At 32.4% G+C, this 19,319-nt stretch overlaps 1 protein-coding gene across 3 annotated transcripts in view; it reads left to right on the top strand.

Moving 5' to 3' along the window:
• The window catches only part of LOC136028069 (beta-alanine-activating enzyme-like), a 133,123-nt gene extending 124,352 nt beyond the window's left edge, over positions 1–8,771 (top strand). For 2 of the 3 annotated variants that reach the window (XM_065705676.1, XM_065705673.1), the window contains exon 12: positions 8,263–8,771. In XM_065705676.1, coding sequence (XP_065561748.1) covers positions 8,263–8,573 — 311 coding nt within the window. In that variant the 3' untranslated portion in view covers positions 8,574–8,771. Of the gene's footprint in view, positions 1–958; positions 1,122–8,262 lie in introns of all 3 variants that reach the window. The other variant, XR_010617733.1, reaches the window with a different exon arrangement.
• The last annotated feature ends 10,548 nt before the right edge of the window (positions 8,772–19,319 follow it).

The raw sequence follows: 19,319 nt of genomic DNA, 5'->3' as shown, positions 1-19,319 counted from the left end.
CCTGTGAATGCTGGAGATTTCTGAGTTGTTGTCATCAAAGTGTATTTTTGTAACTAATAAAGAGTGTCAGAAAACGATGCTATATATATTAGGAAATAAAAGCATAAGGGTTTGCAAAAGTGGCTGTGGACAACTAACCGTCTTTTAAAAAGGGTTTGGGTGAAAATTCTGCAGTTAATGTCAAATGTTTTGAAGTCTAGCGATAACTTGCCTCAGAATTGAAAGCTCTAAGTGATCTTTGGAGCTTTTAAGTTGAATATATTAGTCATCGTCAAGAATCTAGTAATATATTTGCAAATTATCGCAATAGAGTATTGGAGTATGCCTCCATAGCTTGTTTACGTGATGACAATGATATAAAGACATCAAATTAGAAATATCACATTGCCCTTTCTTTAATCTTATAAAACTATAAAAATGTCTTTAGCCCTATTGCCTTCGATTGCTCTAACAAGGATAGAATCTGCAATAATTTAGAATTATTCTCACTTCGGCTGTTCGTAACCCCTTTTGTCAACGTTTCATTGATTCGTCAAAGTAAGCTTCCATTGTTTCAATGTAAGCTTTTTGGTTTACAAATGAAAGAAGCAAATAACTGTTGGTTAACCAAGAGTTCTAGACCCAAGCGTGTAAATTCACCTATATCGTAAGGTGATCACAAGGTTACATAATAAGTTATTTGAGCGGGTAAATTCTTCTGACAAAGTCTAAAAAATTTTTTGGGTATTTTCAAGACACCCAGGATAAATAAAGGTTTTGTGCCTAATATTTCAATACATTGTTTTTTGAATTTACAAAAAAGAAGAAGAAAATAATGATTGATTAATCTACAGTTATGGACCTGAGCGTGTAAATTTACCTATGGCGTAGGGTACTGATCATATTATGTAATAAGCTATTTGATCGAAGGAGTCCTTCCAAAAGAGTCTATAAAGTTGTTTTTTGTTTTTTTTTTCAGGTAGCTGGGAACAATAGGGGTTTTGTGCCCCATATTTCAATGTACTGCATTCTTATTCTCGAAAAGGAAGCAAATAACGGTTGATTAATCTTCAGCTGTGGGCCCTACATAGCAAGCTACTGATCGAAGCAGTCTAGAATATGTTGCCATGATATGTTAAAAAGTACGCGTTTGCAACGGTTGGGTGTAAATTTTAAGTAAAACATCTAGTGTATCTTTACATTCCTTCTTAAGAGCCAATGCCCTGTACTGTAGTATGCCCCGCTCATCAATCTTGCAATATTTTCACGTTCATGTGCAAAACTGTGCACAAATTGTATTGTTTCTTATAGATGAAAAGAAAGAACCAAATGAATCGTTGATTGGGGCAAAATATGCTTACAACCGTAATATTTTATTATTCTTGTTTCATAGGAGGTAAAATTTGGTCAATTTTTATATCGACTTAAATTGTTATTAATAATACTGTTGAAAATCAAGATTCCATTAACGAAAACCAAGTTATCTTTCCTGCAATTATAATGAATTGTGGATATATGGGAGTCCGTCATATCGATACCTTGTTTCATACACAAGAGGTAGCAAATAGTTGAAATTTTCTGTTGTTTCCAATCAAAGCATACTCTTAATATGGTGACAAACTATTCCAGACTTTGTTTTCTTAAATGAAAGCACCTGGGATCAATTTGGAAATACCACCGCTAAAAAAAAAAAAAAAAAAAAAAAAAAAAAAAAAAAAAAAAAAAAAAAAAAACTCAATCAAATTGACTTTGGGAACTTTGCACCATACATTGTTGAATGTTGAATCAAATCTGCAAACATTATTGTTGTTTTCATGATTACAGGGCTTTAAAAAATCACCGACTAGCTACTTGTTATTTATTCAGTAGGATAGCTTTCTTGGGTTAAACAAATATTTGAATGCCTCTTATCAGCAATGTTTCAGTATAAAGGCTCATGTTGGACAAGAAAAATTTTTCGTTCTAAAAAACTAAGCGCTGCGTCACGTTTATGGAATATCCTAAGACTGCAATTATACACAATGGTTTTCAAGATGATGCCAAAGATGTAACTCAGACTCTTCCCGAAGGTATATTTCTGATTTGTGACGGGTAATTTGGCTCTAGTAGTTCAAAAATCTTCACGTGACATCTTTCTTAAATTTACTATCGTATCCTTCCCCCCTAAACTGATATGCTGGATCAATTCTTCTACTTTGGTTTCAAGTATCTCATTCAATTCTTAAGAAGTTTATATGTTTCGAAAGTTATAAAGAATATGTTATGTCTCTTTTTGAAGATTGGACAAGTGCTTAAAAAAATGAGACTCTTGGTACTAAAATCTTTTTCCTTTATTTCTTGGCATTACTTTCTGTGATTACCAGACGCCCTGTGCTGTCAAATAAAGCTGGCCACTAAATTCACTTTAAAGGACCTCTTAACTTTCTTCGTTGTTGCTGTTGGTGTAGCGAAATCCTTCATTTATATCAATCCTTTTACATAATAATTAATCTATCCAGGATGTAGACCTTGTCCATAAGTGGAAAATACAAAATAGACATGGTTCCTTGTTGCAATCCAGGCACAAAGCCTAATCGTAAATACACCAAAAAAACTAATAAATCTGCAAGAAACACAATATCTCTTAAATTAATCTATTAATTTATGAGATTATAAATTAATCTCAATATCTCTTAATAAATGTATTGTTTTAAAAAGTAGAGTTGTGACAGAGTCAAACTTTAGCGTAAAGAGCGAGGCGTTGCGGAGGGGACAACCTCTTTCATATACGGAGTAATTTTTGTTCGTTTTAAGTTTTAATGTCGCTCCTTACTTGCAGTTAAAAAAACTTGTTTTTTTTTTATTTAATTTACAGCACATAAACGAACTACCAATTGTATCATAAGTATATTTTACATAGGGAAACACGTGCATATGGAGCTGATGAATATTTAAAAACATCTTAGCAGTATTATTTTAGTGAGGCAGCTTACATAAATATCATTATTCTACTATTTTAAAGTGATAACTATTCATGCTAATAACTTATAGCTTCATTATTACGAATGGGAAAATCACATTCGTTGAAGGAATTTTTAGGGGTTGCTAAGGTCCCGTACTTGAAGAAAAGTAGATCTTTTCGTTCGGAATATTGAACTTGTTGTATATTTAAACTTTTTTGAGGTTCCATTTGACAGGAAGGGTCAACCAGTACTTTTTATGTGAGAATTTGTACTCGTCAATTTCCTAGTATACAAATGTAAGAGTACCCTTAGAGGAGAGCAAGTGTGTGGCCGTCTCACGGAGAGACTCTGTGTTGAGATAAAGTGCGCCATTTTTTATAACATTCAAAATGTTTGATCAGTTTTCTGTCAAATTTATACGGGAAACCATATTAACTCTTTGGATGCCGTTTTCGTGGTTAAGAACTGATGGTTTACAGGACAAGAATACTTGGAAAAAATTAGGGAAACTTCGGAACCTGTACGAATTCCTGAGACAAGTGCTGAACCGCATAGATCTTGTTGTAGGTTTGTGTTGCATTAAATTTACGTATCCATGGGTTGGATATTAAGTGATCTCATTTTTGTTTCGTGCCTTGTTCGTTTTTTTAACGTCCCTTGTTGGCTTTTGTTCAAATGCAAAAAAAAATGATTTTCCTTGTTGTTCAAGCAAAGGAAAAGTAAGTTTCCTTTATAAGTTTTAGTCCTTTGCACTTCCAACGGTGTACTTTTTATTTTGGTCCGATACTACTTTTTACTCGGTTTAAGACTATTTTTGGAAAATGCCATAAATTTAATCCCGAAATAAAATTTTACTCTTTGGACTAGTCGAGATAAAAGTTACCATTCTTGAATCAGATACAAATAAAAAAATTTCCTGGCTAGCCAGTTTTTTTTGTTTTGTTTTTTTGTTACTCTTTTTCGAGGTTCTTTTCTTACTGGGTTGCTGGTACCGCTGATACTGCATCAAGGGCATAGCTACAGTATTTTTATTGAGGGAGGGGGTGATAAGAGGGAGTGATGTTGAAGTAGGTGCTATTCAAGCAGTAGCGAAGAAAAGTAACTATTTAACAAACACGCTACTTTTTGAATTTAAAAAACATTACTCAACACATTATATAGAATAAACACATATTAAACAATCATAAATATAAGTGCTCGTACTTGGGTTTTACTAAAATCGTCAGCAATGAGCTGCAGCAGATGCTCCAGTACAAACCCCTCCCCCTCCGCTTCTCCCAACCCACACACCCAGTGCAGGATGTTCAATTTCAAGATTGAACCAAGCTCTATTTTAATAGCCTCGGTAATCGCACAATTTATTCGCTCGTAATTTTGAATGGAATTTGTCTTAGTAAGATTTAATTTGTTTTACTAAACTTTTAATATACGTGATTTACTGAAATACTACTTATGATTTTGTTTATTAATTTGGTTTATTTGTGGTTTTGCTGATTTTAAATTAACAAATAGCTTTGATTTCAGCGGGCCACATAAAACCGAAACAAAAATCATAGTCAAAGCAATAGAGCTGTCTATGTAGAGATACAGGATAAGTCAAAGTACTGCCACAGCCTATGTACAGTAATTTTGTGACATATTCCCCACATTTAAATAATGACCGTATTTCAAATTTAAAAGTGTTTTGAAAAATAAAGTTAGAATTATTAACTTGTCTGTTGAGCATTGTTCGACAAAGAATATCCAGAACATCTGTTTCTTGGAATCATTACGGCATAAACATTAAATTAATTAAAAATTGCCAGGAACGCCAATTGGAAGGAAAAATTGACTCCTAGAGCTTTAAAATTACCATACATTTCTGGATGTTGGTTATACTGAATATCGTTATTATGTCTTTAATTATCTTCACAAGCAAAGCTCTGTCTCCTAGTGTTGCATGGTAAAACTGATAACAAAAGAGAATGGGCTGGTACCGCTTATACGTGCACTCAAAATTTTTAAATTGTGAGAAAATATGCATATTTTGTTTAAATTCACTTTATTCTATTCTCAGCACACATTTTGTACAGCATGCTGATGCAGAGATAAATGTCCCACAAATAGCGTAGACGTTGTGCGAAATGTAACTAATTTTTGTCATAATTCTTAGCACATTCATCTCTTTTTGGAGCTGGTTAAAAAAAAAATTAGAAAAGCGAAAATTGCAAGAAGTCAGCATGGTATTATACATAGAGGCAGTTCTAAAATTTATGGGTTACTATGTGAATCTGAAAAGTAAGGAATATGACATTATCAGTAATTATTAGGTATTTCAGAGAGTTTGGAGCTGTATTGGATTTTCAACTAAATACTAGAAATAAAATTAAAGCAGTTAGGTGATTCCTACAGCGAATCCCCCTCTACCAAATTCCATGACCAAACTACAACCGATTTGGCCTATCTAGCTCTAGTACGAATATCATTATAAATAGCACTTAGTCTTATTTTCTTTTTCATTCAGGCTACTATATCAGGAACCTTCTTATTCTTCAATGATTCCATTTCTGTGCTATTTTCCGATATGGAGGGTGTACTCATTTCCACTTTTGAAAGTTTTAAAAAAATCTAATCTTGAACTGATAAATTTTAGAAAGTAAAAGCACTTTAAATATCAGTGAAAAAATTGACCTGAGCAAATGTGGCGAAACAGGAAGCATAGGATATTTTTCAATTTTACCATTAACTAGGCTCGTAATTTTACTTGATGATAAGGTTTCAAATGCAGTACATTGGAAAACATTAATCCAAAATATGCTATGAAGTGAAATGGGCCCCTATTTTTCTTGTTTTCTTAATGTTAAAACGAGCATGGATTAATTTTAAAACATTATTTGCCCAAAGTAAAGAGCGAATTTTACACTTAAAACAAACATCAGTTTTAAAGCTACTTAATAAATTATAGTTTTTTCTAAATTATTGGGGGGACAACTGCTCCCCTCAACGACGCCACTGTACCGCATTATAAATTATTATTAATAGCTATTATTGTAACTATCTTGTATCTATTGCTAGATATTGCGTTTGAAAAGAAAGACTGCGTATTTCAACTTAAAGGCCGACTGAAGACATTTTTGTTTTCTCTATAGTTCGAAAGTATTGAATTAAAAATGGAATAGTTTTGGGTTGTTTGAATAGTCAAGTCATGGCTAATTGTAGAAAAAGCCAAGGCAGATAGTCCAATTAAGTGGGTATCAAGTCAAGGCTAATTTTACCCCTTTCATTGCCGTTGTTCCCATCTCCCACTTATGCTACACCTCTCATGCATGTCACTCCACAATGCCGAACTAGAGTCAACCTTGTTGGAGGGTCTCCCCGGGGAACTAGTAGTTAAAGTTATATTCCAATGCATTTTGAAAGTTTTTCAATTGTTTATTGTTTTAAGTGACGCATATTTTTACTGCTTTGATGTCATTTCATCAGCCTGAATTCTGTAGGAAGTAAATTACTTAGTATGATGATACTTTTTAGACTTAGAGATGTGGCGAACAAATTTTCACCCTTAAATTAATAATTGAGAAGTGCCTAAGTCATCAAACCACTTTAGTCCTCAGTTTTATAGATTAAGAGCAAATGTTCGATTCAGCTTATTAAAGTGCTTTAGCGAAGGATTATCGGTTAAGCTAGGAAATGAAGTTAATTGCTGGTTTCGTATTATATCAGGGGTTAAGCAGGATTACGTTCTATCCCCATTTATATTGATTATTTCGATGGACTTTGTCCTAAGGCGCACAGCAAAGACAATGGGAGAGCATAGAATCAAATGAAGACGTAAAACTCTCCTAGACTTAAATTATGCTGGTGATTTAAGCCCCCTAGATGAAAATATTTGCAAAATGAAGGAATTTTGAGAGATTTCTCGAATTCAGAGTGCAACAGTAAATTTAAAATTTAATATTAAGAAGACTAAGTCGCTAAGATTCGGAATAAATGAAGGTGGTAAGTGGATTTTGGGTAACGATAAGATCAATCAAGGAACTGTTTTGCTTTCTTAGGGAGTATTGTTAGTAAAGACGGTGGTAGCAGTGAAGATGCTAAAAACAGAATAGCCAAGGCCAAGGGTGTTCTTCCATGGACGAAAAAATTGGAAGAATAGGAAGATAAGTCTGCGAACCACGATTAGAATATTAGAAACTACAGTGATGACAGTTATCAAGTATGCTTCTGAAGCATGGGCACTCCGAAAATCGGGTGTGGATTTGCTTGATGTTTTTTCAGAGAAATTGTCTACTCATAGTTAATCGATTGACTAGTAATCGATAGGTCAGTCAATCGATAGATCAGTCAATCGATAGGTAATCGATTGACTGGCCGTATCTCAAACAGTAAGCTGCACGAAAAATATAGTTCAGTCCCGCTTTCTAGGGCTATAATGAAAAAAAAGGTTCTGATGGTTCCGCAAAAAAAAGTTCCGCAGAGCGTGTCTGCAGACACGCTCTGCGGATGAAGGATGACAGGTTGCCAAATACTGTCCTTATCGGCCAACCGTCTAGGGCCAAACCGTCTAGTTCGTCTCCAAATGGGGTGGGAGGATGTAGTAATAACATATTGAAGGGAAATGGGAACTTCTTGAAGGGTGTAAAGAAGAAGGCTTTGAATAGATTCGGATTGAGGAGGAGCGTGCGTAGCTGTGTTGGCCTCAGGTAGCTTGTTACTGCAGTCAGTTGTTCGTAGTAGCAGTAGTAGATAACATAACATTACATCAGTGTAATTGTTCACTTTTAAGTTTGCGCTGTCTATGGAAACAAAATTTTGGCTCAAAATCTTAATTACTTGTTATTTACTTTGTTAATTACTTTGTAGGCTTTATATCTTTTTAGATAAGAGAACTGAATAAATAATAGGGCTAATATTTGAAGTGAAATTTAAGTATTTAAGTTAAATCTTGAATTGATTAAATTACCAGGTATAAATATTATTATAAAATATTCAGTTTTGTTCTTTGCATTAATTTTGATTATTTTAGTGGTTTGGTTTTATTATTTATTTGTTGATTATGTTTTGAAAAAGCGGAAACACTGTCAAAAATAAATATCAAATAAATAAATATTTAAAATAAATATCCATTTTGGTTATACTATCTTAAAGCAAGCACATACATAGGGAGGGGGAGGGTGCAGGCCTGCCCCCCCCCGAAAAAAATTCTGAAGTTTCCTAAATTTCTCGGTACCTGTTTGACAGTCAAGAAATTCTATTGAGAAGCAATTAAGAAACAATTGGTCTACTTCGATTTTTTTGCGTTTTCTTTATCATGTCATAATATCTTTGCATGTATTTTTTCTGAAGATTTTTTTCTTTTTAGGCACCGAGAGTCTACATCCTCTTAAAGGTCTTTTCTTAGCTGCTGGGCTCCTCCTTACAGTGATCATTATCTTTATTATCTGCCAGTTTCTCTGTTCAAAAACTAACGAAATACCCAGAGTCAGAACAATCAACAGACAAAGAGCTGAAATTTATGTTACTGACAACTCTGCGTTTGTTTTCAAGGATCCACCACCCCCTTACTCAGTCATTATTGATGTACCACCTCCTGCGTATGATTCAATTGATATTGACAACTATAGTAACTTACTACCTAAAAAGATTGACTTACAAACCAAAATGGGAATATAAAGAAAATGTGACTTGAATTCACCGAAAGTTTTATTTGGGAACGGCAAAACCTTTTTAGCGAAGGTTACAAAGGAAGAAGGATGATTGGAAAACTCAGAGAATGAAAATCTTACAATTATTCCGAAGTAAACTTAGGAGGATGATAACATCAGTGTCCTTTTTTATAATTATTTTTTTTTAATATATCAGAAAAATTTGGCTCTTGATTTCTCATGAAAAGCTAAATCTTCTGCAAAGACCGTCAAAAGACAGCGTTTTTGCTAGTATAGTTTTTGCCGAAAATTTTTTATACGCTCGCATCTAGGCATGTTATTCATGTAGTTGACTTCCGTAGAGAAGATTAAAGGCTATCTGAAGGCATTTCAGGTCCAAATAGGCTATTGGTAAAACCCAAGAAATGAAAGTTATTTTCTGACCCATAGTTGAAGCTTTCGCCCGATTAGTCGTATTCGACTAATCGAAAATTCCCATTCGAAAGTTGTAATTTGGCGTCAATTGTGGCTCATTATCGGGTACCATGACATTGTGTACTAAGTATTATATATTTATGCATTTCTGTGCGTTGAAATTAATGGTGTACAATTGTTGGGGAGTAAAGCATATTAAGAATGTGAATAATAATTTATGTTTGTTTATCAAGCTTTTCATATCGTATGAAAAACAATTTGTCAAACTAACGTCTTTTATAGATTAAAAAAAAACTAAAATCCTTTTTTCAAAGAAAATCTTTCTTCTTAATAGTTTAAATAAACTAGATTTTTAACATATACTTTGTTAGTGTTATGTCAGTACGAAATAGAAGTCATTTGAATTCCTACCGTGCGTGATTACTCTGCCTCAGTCCGATAATGGAAAATAACAAAAATATTTATGCTGCAGTTTATGAAGAAACTAGCCACAAAAACAACTGAAGAAATCCAGCTTTCTTTGAAAACAGGAAAAAGGCTTGAAAGCATGCTATTAGAAAGATTAGAAGAAAGTACGTCGAGACAACTCTTGCAACCAGGATTTACTTGGCCATTTATTTTAGTCTTGCAAAAAGCTTATAGCATATGCTTTTTTGATGTGAAAAAGGCTAATCTTTGGTGGAAAAATATCCGTAAAATATGGATGTTCAAATCATAAAATGTCAGCAATTAAATTATTGATGGTACTTTTAGCCTAAAATTCAAACTAACAATAGCCACATAGGGTATGACAAATACTTAATAAGTCAATGCTAGGGTCGATGCATCATTAAAGCTATGACTACTGGGAAGTTCAAACCAATCCTCCGGCATGTAAAGAATCTATTTGGCTAGCCTACAATACTTTCAAGTACCAAGGGCATCAAAATAAGAGCAGTTTTGTTCCCTCAAAATAAAAACATCGTCATAATAAAACAAAAACGTTTACTATGGTTGCATAAGCTTCCACTTGATCAATTCAAAAAGTCAGATTTCATTTTCACTATCCTTGGTACTTTAAACATATTACTATGTTAAACCATATTACCAATTAAACATATCTACTATGGTTGCGTAAGCTTCCACTTAATCAATTCAAAGTCAGATTTCATTTCCCCTATCCTTGGTAGTTTAAACATATATTTTGACTGTGCATAACTACCTCACTTGCTCTTAAACGCGACCACTGTCTGTTTTCTCCGGAAACTAATAGAAAGTTATTGATGGTAGGCTATAAAATCATGTTTTTCATCCAAATTTCTAGAATAGAAGGCGTATTTGCACCTACTATTCTAAAAAAATAAGAACTTGGATTTCATTTCAATAAAGTGTAAATACAAGACATGTATGGGCAATATAATATAGGAAATATAACCCATGCACTTTAAGAATTGGAAATCATTTTGGAGCTCCAAGGGACAACAAAGCGGTCTGTCCTATCAATCGTAAAATCTATTTTAGGCTTATTTTCAGGTTTACCGAAATATGCATGCATGCGAATGAAGTGGAAATATAATATAAACCCTACTAAAAACATTCAGGAAATTATTTAGAAATCAAAAAATTGTTTTAACGCATCCACCAAGAAAGCCAAAATACTTACCCAAATTCCAAAAAACGTTATTTTTCAATGAAAATACTAAAAAGAGAGTCGAAAACTAGGGAGGCAAAAAAATCTTGGGAGGGGCAAATGCCTCCACCCCACCCCTCTTGGGCTGGTGCCATTGACGTGATCCTTACTTCAGATCTCAACATTGCATAACGGTGACTAAATACAGATCTTGTCTTATTATCAAAGATTCTCTTTAGCATCTATTAGACCAGCATTTCTCAAACTACGTTTTAAGCTACTATTCATCCTCCTTAAGGTTCTTTCACACTGCGCCGTAGAACCTTTCATACTAGCATTATTTTAAACTTTATGTTAGGTAATATAATCTTTCAGATAAAATATTATCCGTAATGCGGTCATTGCCGATGAGACCGAAGCTCTACATAGAATTTTATGTTTCGTAAGCTTATGCTGTGCTATGGAAAATTCAGTATACCACCAACAAAAAGAACTTCTGGATGAACAACTAAAACATTTTGAAAATCAATTAATAAACTTTTAATAGAAAGCTTGTTCGCGTGATCAAAGCTTGAATCTCCATCACCACCCAACGTTTTTAATTTTTTATTAAGTTGCCCATGATGATTGTGATGATTCTAGACGAAGCTTATGGCAGTTTTATGAATTTTACGTCAGTCTGGTGTAAAAGGCAACACTTAATTAGCATGTTTCAACCAGTTATGTATGTAGTTCAAAAGTCGCTGAAGTCTTCTATTTGCCAATATGGCTCAGTACAACTACCTTACCAACCATTATGTTAAGTTTTATCAACTCTTGTACAATCTGTTGCTCTCTGCCTCCGACAATAATAATACATCCCAGCCAAACACTGACATTACTTTTATCTCACATCTAAATTGGTCTGATACTTATATATAAAAAAAATGTAATAAATTTCATTCACATTTTTTTTTTTTTTTTTTTTTTTTTTTTTTTTTTTTTTTTTTTTTGTGGCTTTATCAAGCTAATATTTGCAATGTTTCTGCTTGAAGTGCTCACTACAACTACCTTACTAACTATTATGTTACGTTTTACCAACTCTTGTACAATCTGTTGCTCTCTACCTCCGACAATAATAATACATCCCAGCCAAACACTGACATTGCTTATATCTCACATCTAAATTTGTCTGATACTTTTATAAAAAAAAAATGTAATAAATTTCATTCACATTTTTTTTTTTTTTTTTTTTTTTTTTTTTTTTTTTTTTTTTTTTTTTTTTTTTTGTGGCTTTATCAAGCTAATATTTGCAATGTTTCTGCTTGAAGTGCTCACTACAACTACCTTACTAACTATTATGTTAAGTTTTACCAACTCTTGTACAATCTGTTGCTCTCTGCCTCCGACAATAATAATACATCCCAGCCAAACACTGACATTGCTTTTATCTCACATCTAAATTTGTCTGATACTTTTATAAAAAAAAAATGTAATAAATTTCATTCACATTTTTTTTTTGTGGCTTTATCAAGCTAATATTTGCAATGTTTCTGCTTGAAGCGCTCACTACAACTACCTTAACAACCATTATGTTAAGTTTTATCAACTCTTGTACAATCTGTTGCTCTCTGCCTCCGACAATAATAATACATCCCAGCAAAACACTGACATTGCTTTTATCTCACATCTAAATTTGTCTGATACTTCTATAAAAAAAAATGTAATTAATTTCATTCACATTTTTTTTTTGTGGCTTTATCAAGCTAATATTTGCAATGTTTCTGCTTGAAGTGCTCACTACAACTACCTTACTAACTATTATGTTAAGTTTTACCAACTCTTGTACATTCTGTTGCTCTCTGCCTCCGACAATAATAATACATCCCAGCCAAACACTGACATTGCTTTTATCTCACATCTAAATTTGTCTGATACTCTTATAAAAAAAAAATGTAATAAATTTCATTCACTTTTTTTTTTTTTTTTTTTTTTTTTTTTTTTTTTTTTTTTTTTTTTTGTGGCTTTATCAAGCTAATATTTGCAATGTTTCTGCTTGAAGTGCTCACTACAACTACCTTACTAACTATTATGTTAAGTTTTACCAACTCTTGTACAATCTGTTGCTCTCTGCCTCCGACAATAATAATACATCCCAGCAAAACACTGACATTGCTTTTATCTCACATCTAAATTTGTCTGATAGTTTTATAAAAAAAAAATGTAATAAATTTCATTCACATTTTTTTTTTTTTTTTTTTTTTTTGTGGCTTTATCAAGCTAATATTTGCAATGTTTCTGCTTGAAGTGCTCACTACAACTACCTTAACAACCATTATGTTAAGTTTTATCAACTCTTGTACAATCTGTTGCTCTCTGCCTCCGACAATAATAATACATCCCAGCCAAACACTGACATTGCTTTTATCTCACATCTAAATTTGTCTGATACTTTTATATAAAAAAAATGTAATAAATTTCATTCACATTTTTTTTTTTTTTTTTTTTTTTTTTTTTTTTTTTTTTTTTTTTTTTTTTTTTTTGTGGCTTTATCAAGCTAATATTTGCAATGTTTCTGCTTGAAGTGCTCACTACAACTACCTTACTAACTATTATGTTAAGTTTTACCAACTCTTGTACAATCTGTTGCTCTCTGCCTCCGACAATAATAATACATCCCAGCCAAACACTGACATTGCTTTTATCTCACATCTAAATTTGTCTGATACTTTTATAAAAAAAAAATGTAATAAATTTCATTCACATTTTTTTTTTTTTTTTTTTTTTTTTGTGGCTTTATCAAGCTAATATTTGCAATGTTTCTGCTTGAAGTGCTCACTACAACTACCTTACTAACTATTATGTTAAGTTTTACCAAGTCTTGTACAATCTGTTGCTCTCTGCCTCCGACAATAATAATACATCCCAGCAAAACACTGACATTGCTTTTATCTCACATCTAAATTTGTCTGATACTTTTATAAAAAAAAAATGTAATAAATTTCATTCACATTTTTTTTTTTTTGTGGCTTTATCAAGCTAATATTTGCAATGTTTCTGCTTGAAGTGCTCACTACAACTACCTTAACAACCATTATGTTAAGTTTTATCAACTCTTGTACAATCTGTTGCTCTCTGCCTCCGACAATAATAATACATCCCAGCAAAACACTGACATTGCTTTTATCTCACATCTAAATTTGTCTGATACTTCTATAAAAAAAAAAATGTAGTTAATTTCATTCACATTTTTTTTTGTGGCTTTATCAAGCTAATATTTGCAATGTTTCTGCTTGAAGTGCTCACTACAACTACCTTACTAACTATTATGTTAAATTTTACCAAGTCTTGTACAATCTGTTGCTCTCTGCCTCCGACAATAATAATACATCCCAGCAAAACACTGACATTGCTTTTATCTCACATCTAAATTTGTCTGATACTTTTATAAAAAAAAAGTAATAAATTTCATTCACATTTTTTTTTTTTTTTTTTTTTTTTTTGCTTTATCAAGCTAATACTTGCAATGTTTCTGCTTGAAGTGCTCACTACAACTACCTTACTAACTATTATGTTAAGTTTTACCAACTCTTGTACAATCTGTTGCTCTCTGCCTCCGACAATAATAATACATCCCAGCAAAACACTGACATTGCTTTTATCTCACATCGAAATTTGTCTGATACTTTTATAAAAAAAAAATGCAATAAATTTCATTCACATTTTTTTTTTTGTGGCTTTATCAAGCTAATATTTGCAATGTTTCTGCTTGAAGTGCTCACTACAACTACCTTAACAACCATTATGTTAAGTTTTATCAACTCTTGTACAATCTGTTGCTCTCTGCCTCCGACAATAATAATACATCCCAGCAAAACACTGACATTGCTTTTATCTCACATCTAAATTTGTCTGATACTTCTATAAAAAAAAATGTAATTAATTTCATTCACATTTTTTTTTTGTGGCTTTATCAAGCTAATATTTGCAATGTTTCTGCTTGAAGTGCTCACTACAACTACCTTACTAACTATTATGTTAAATTTTACCAAGTCTTGTACAATCTGTTGCTCTCTGCCTCCGACAATAATAATACATCCCAGCAAAACACTGACATTGCTTTTATCTCACATCTAAATTTGTCTGATACTTTTATAAAAAAAAAAGTAATAAATTTCATTCACATTTTTTTTTTTTTTTTTTTTTTTGCTTTATCAAGCTAATACTTGCAATGTTTCTGCTTGAAGTGCTCACTACAACTACCTTACTAACTATTATGTTAAGTTTTACCAACTCTTGTACAATCTGTTGCTCTCTGCCTCCGACAATAATAATACATCCCAGCAAAACACTGACATTGCTTTTATCTCACGTCTAAATTTGTCTGATACTTTTATAAAAAAAAAATGTAATAAATTTCATTCACATTTTTTTTTTGTGGCTTTATCAAGCTAATATTTGCAATGTTTCTGCTTGAAGTGCTCACTACAACTACCTTAACAACCATTATGTTAAGTTCTATCAACTCTTGTACAATCTGTTGCTCTCTGCCTCCGACAATAATAATACATCCCAGCAAAACACTGACATTGCTTTTATCTTACATCTAAATTTGTCTGATACTTCTATAAAAAAAAAATGTTGTTAATTTCATTCACATTTTTTTTTGTGGCTTTATCAAGCTAATATTTGCAATGTTTCTGTTTGAAGTGCTCACTACAACTACCTTAACAACCATTATGTTAAGTTTTATCAACTCTTGTACAATCTGTTGCTCTCTGCCTCCGACAATATTAATACATCCCAGCCAAACACTGACATTGCTTTTATCTCACATCTAAATTTGTCTGATACTTTTATATAAAAAAAATGTAATAAATTTCATTCACATTTTTTTTTTTTTTTTTTTTTTTTTTTTTTTTTTTTTTTTTTTTTTTTTTTTTGTGGCTTTATCAAGCTAATATTTGCAATGTTTCTGCTTGAAGTGCTCACTACAACTACCTTACTAACTATTATGTTAAGTTTTACCAACTCTTGTACAATCTGTTGCTCTCTGCCTCCGACAATAATAATACATCCCAGCCAAACACTGACATTGCTTTTATCTCACATCTAAATTTGTCTGATACTTTTATAAAAAAAAAATGTAATAAATTTCATTCACTTTTTTTTTTTTTTTTTTTTTGTGGCTTTATCAAGCTAATATTTGCAATGTTTCTGCTTGAAGTGCTCACTACAACTACCTTACTAACTATTATGTTAAGTTTTACCAAGTCTTGTACAATCTGTTGCTCTCTGCCTCCGACAATAATAATACATCCCAGCAAAACACTGACATTGCTTTTATCTCACATCTAAATTTGTCTGATACTTTTATAAAAAAAAAATGTAATAAATTTCATTCACATTTTTTTTTGTGGCCTTATCAAGCTAATATTTGCAATGTTTCTGCTTGAAGTGCTCACTGCAACTACCTTAACAACCATTTTGTTAAGTTTTATCAACTCTTGTACAATCTGTTGCTCTCTGCCTCCGACAATAATAATACATCCCAGCAAAACACTGACATTGCTTTTATCTCACATCTAAATTTGTTTGATACTTTTATAAAAAAAAAAAGTAATAAATTTCATTCACATTTTTTTTTTTTTTTTTTTTTTTTTGCTTTATCAAGCTAATACTTGCAATGTTTCTGCTTGAAGTGCTCACTACAACTACCTTACTAACTATTATGTTAAGTTTTACCAACTCTTGTACAATCTGTTGCTCTCTGCCTCCGACAATAATAATACATCCCAGCAAAACACTGACATTGCTTTTATCTCACGTCTAAATTTGTCTGATACTTTTATAAAAAAAAAATGTAATAAATTTCATTCACATTTTTTTTTTGTGGCTTTATCAAGCTAATATTTGCAATGTTTCTGCTTGAAGTGCTCACTACAACTACCTTAACAACCATTATGTTAAGTTCTATCAACTCTTGTACAATCTGTTGCTCTCTGCCTCCGACAATAATAATACATCCCAGCAAAACACTGACATTGCTTTTATCTTACATCTAAATTTGTCTGATACTTCTATAAAAAAAAAATGTAGTTAATTTCATTCACATTTTTTTTTTTGTGGCTTTATCAAGCTAATATTTGCAATGTTTCTGCTTGAAGTGCTCACTACAACTAACTTACTAACTATTATGTTAAGTTTTACCAAGTCTTGTACAATCTGTTGCTCTCTGCCTCCGACAATAATAATACATCCCAGCAAAACACTGACATTGCTTTTATCTCACATCTAAATTTGTCTGATACTTTTATAAAAAAAAAGTAATAAATTTCATTCACATTTGCAATTTATCAAGCTAATATTTGCAATGTTTTTGCTTAAAGTGCGTTCATAAATATAGAATGATCACAAAAAGAAAATCCAATCTCATCTCAAGAGCTTTTGATTTTTTTTAAATAAAAGCAGTAATCATAAATTTCAAAATTTCTGTGAAACGAAAATAAGGAGGTAAATATTTATCAGAACTTTGACTGTTCCGTCAGACCTGTGAATGTTATTGTTGCTTTAGTGTTTCTTAGTGATTAAAAATGGGTAAAAACTTGTTTGTTTATTTAGAAAGATAATTCTCTTGGGCTAAGCCAATATTTGAATACCCTTATCAGCAACTTTCTAATGTAAAGGCTTACGTTGTATCAAAAGCGCTTTTATTTTTAGAAAACAAGAGGTAAAAATATACGGAATATTATAATCCTGCAAAAATCGAAAGTAATTTTAGGCTAATTTTAATAACTTTAGACCAAAGGCGTTTCACAGTCCCTGCCTTGACATTTTATAATTAGTAACTAATATTTCGGTTGCGGTATTTTGGGTACGAGGCATATTCTCCCCCGGAAAATCCCCCCTCGGAAAACTCGTCCCCAACTAATATGTCAGTAATTTAATTATTAATACTACTTTTTCAAAAAATTCTGAACTAACAATAGCCAGAGAAAGTGTGACAGATGCTTAATACGGCCAATGCAAAGGTCCATGCTCCACTGGTTCAAGGCACAAGGCTGTATCCAGGGGGTAAGGGTGTTTGACCCCCCCCCCTTACCTAAATGTTTCTTCGACTCGTAAAAACATAACAAAAATGAATATAGACAAATTTTTGATGTGTTTCTTTAATTTTTTGTACCCCTCTCCCAAAAAAATTGTATATTCTTTTATACCCCTCCCCCCCCCCCCGCAAAAAAAAATCCTGGAAACGGCCATACGGCTAGACATATTCCCCCTCGAAAACTCCCAATCAGTTGGAAAAGCCTCATTCGAATATTTCCCCCGGATAGTTTTCCTTGATAAAAATTCACCCCGCATGTGAAACTAAGCAGGCACAGAGAAATTATAACAAATAAAATAATGAAAAAGGAACGAATTTCGGGATATTCTATAAATATGTTAAAATATAGGCAGGTGTGGTGTAAAACATCCTATAAGTAGTATCCCCTCAATCTATTTGAGCCGCTACTCGACGCAAATAGCCGCTACTCTTTTCTTTCTTCATGGTTTGACATCATGCAAAAGTTTAACGGCGATTGTGTCAAGACGCAGCTGTTATTAATTTTCTTCAAGGTGCAGGGATTTGTTCTGTAATAGCGAGTGTTTTCTAAAAGATACAGGTGTTTGTTATATAATAGAGAATGTTTTCTTCAGGATTCCTTTGGTTATTTAAAAAACCTACGAGGGCTAAAAGACAACCTTCAGGAGCACGCCAAACCAAGATTATTTGGTTATTGCGTAATAGGGGCCTGTTTGTTTATTTATGCAAATGTTTTCTTCAAGATGTTTTTCACGACGTTTTAAGACATTTCAAGACGTTTTAAAGAAATTTTTCTTCAAGACCTTTTTCGAGACGTTTCAAACATTTCAAGACGTTTTTAATACATTTTTGCTCAAGATAAATTTCTTAAGAATTTCTTAAAGACTTCTTCCTTCAGGACCCGTGGAGAATCCCCGCTTGCAACTGCGGAGGGCACACACTTGGGTGCTACATAATGACGGTGCACTTGTGAGTGTTACGTATTGGAGGATCACACTTAGGATACTACATAATACCTTAATAGATTTTTTCTTCAGGATTCTATTTTTCTTGCAAGGCTTTTTTTCTTCAGGGTTTATTTTTTCTACAACGCGTTTTTTCTTCGATATTTCATTTTCTTCAAGACTTTTTCTTTCGTTTTCTTTAAGAATTTTTTCCTCAGGGAATCTTTATATTCCAAAAATTTTTGTCCGCTTTAGGAATCGGAAGATTTCCCCCAATGGAACTGCGTGTCAGACAACTGGACTAAGAAATCTATTAATTGCGTATTTCCTATCGCCCGGATAATTGACATGCGGGGGAGAAAATTGACCACTGGAAATTAGTTACATTTGACCTGCACCTGCTTGTTATAAGGTATTTAATTTTCTAACGTAACCTAGACGTTGCTTTGTAAGACACGGACTTTTTATTGTAATTACAAGTTTTCTTAATCAAAAACATTATAAATTTCTGAAATCACAGAAAAAGCTGTTAAAACTCAAAAAAAGAAAAAACCAAATGTGAAAAAACTCTAACGTGAGTTAGACACAGACTTGTTATTGTACATACAAGTTTTATTTATAAAAAGAGCCAAGAGCTCATATGGCACTTGTGACGAGGAAGAGCCAAGAGCTTCTTACCACTAAGTTTCATTACGATCTCTTCAATCTAATTGTTTTCCAAGA

Source organism: Artemia franciscana, chromosome 6, assembly GCF_032884065.1.
Source record: "Artemia franciscana chromosome 6, ASM3288406v1, whole genome shotgun sequence".
In the NCBI taxonomy this organism is placed as follows: domain Eukaryota; kingdom Metazoa; phylum Arthropoda; class Branchiopoda; order Anostraca; family Artemiidae; genus Artemia; species Artemia franciscana.
This window is presented reverse-complemented; position numbering and strand designations above follow the sequence as displayed.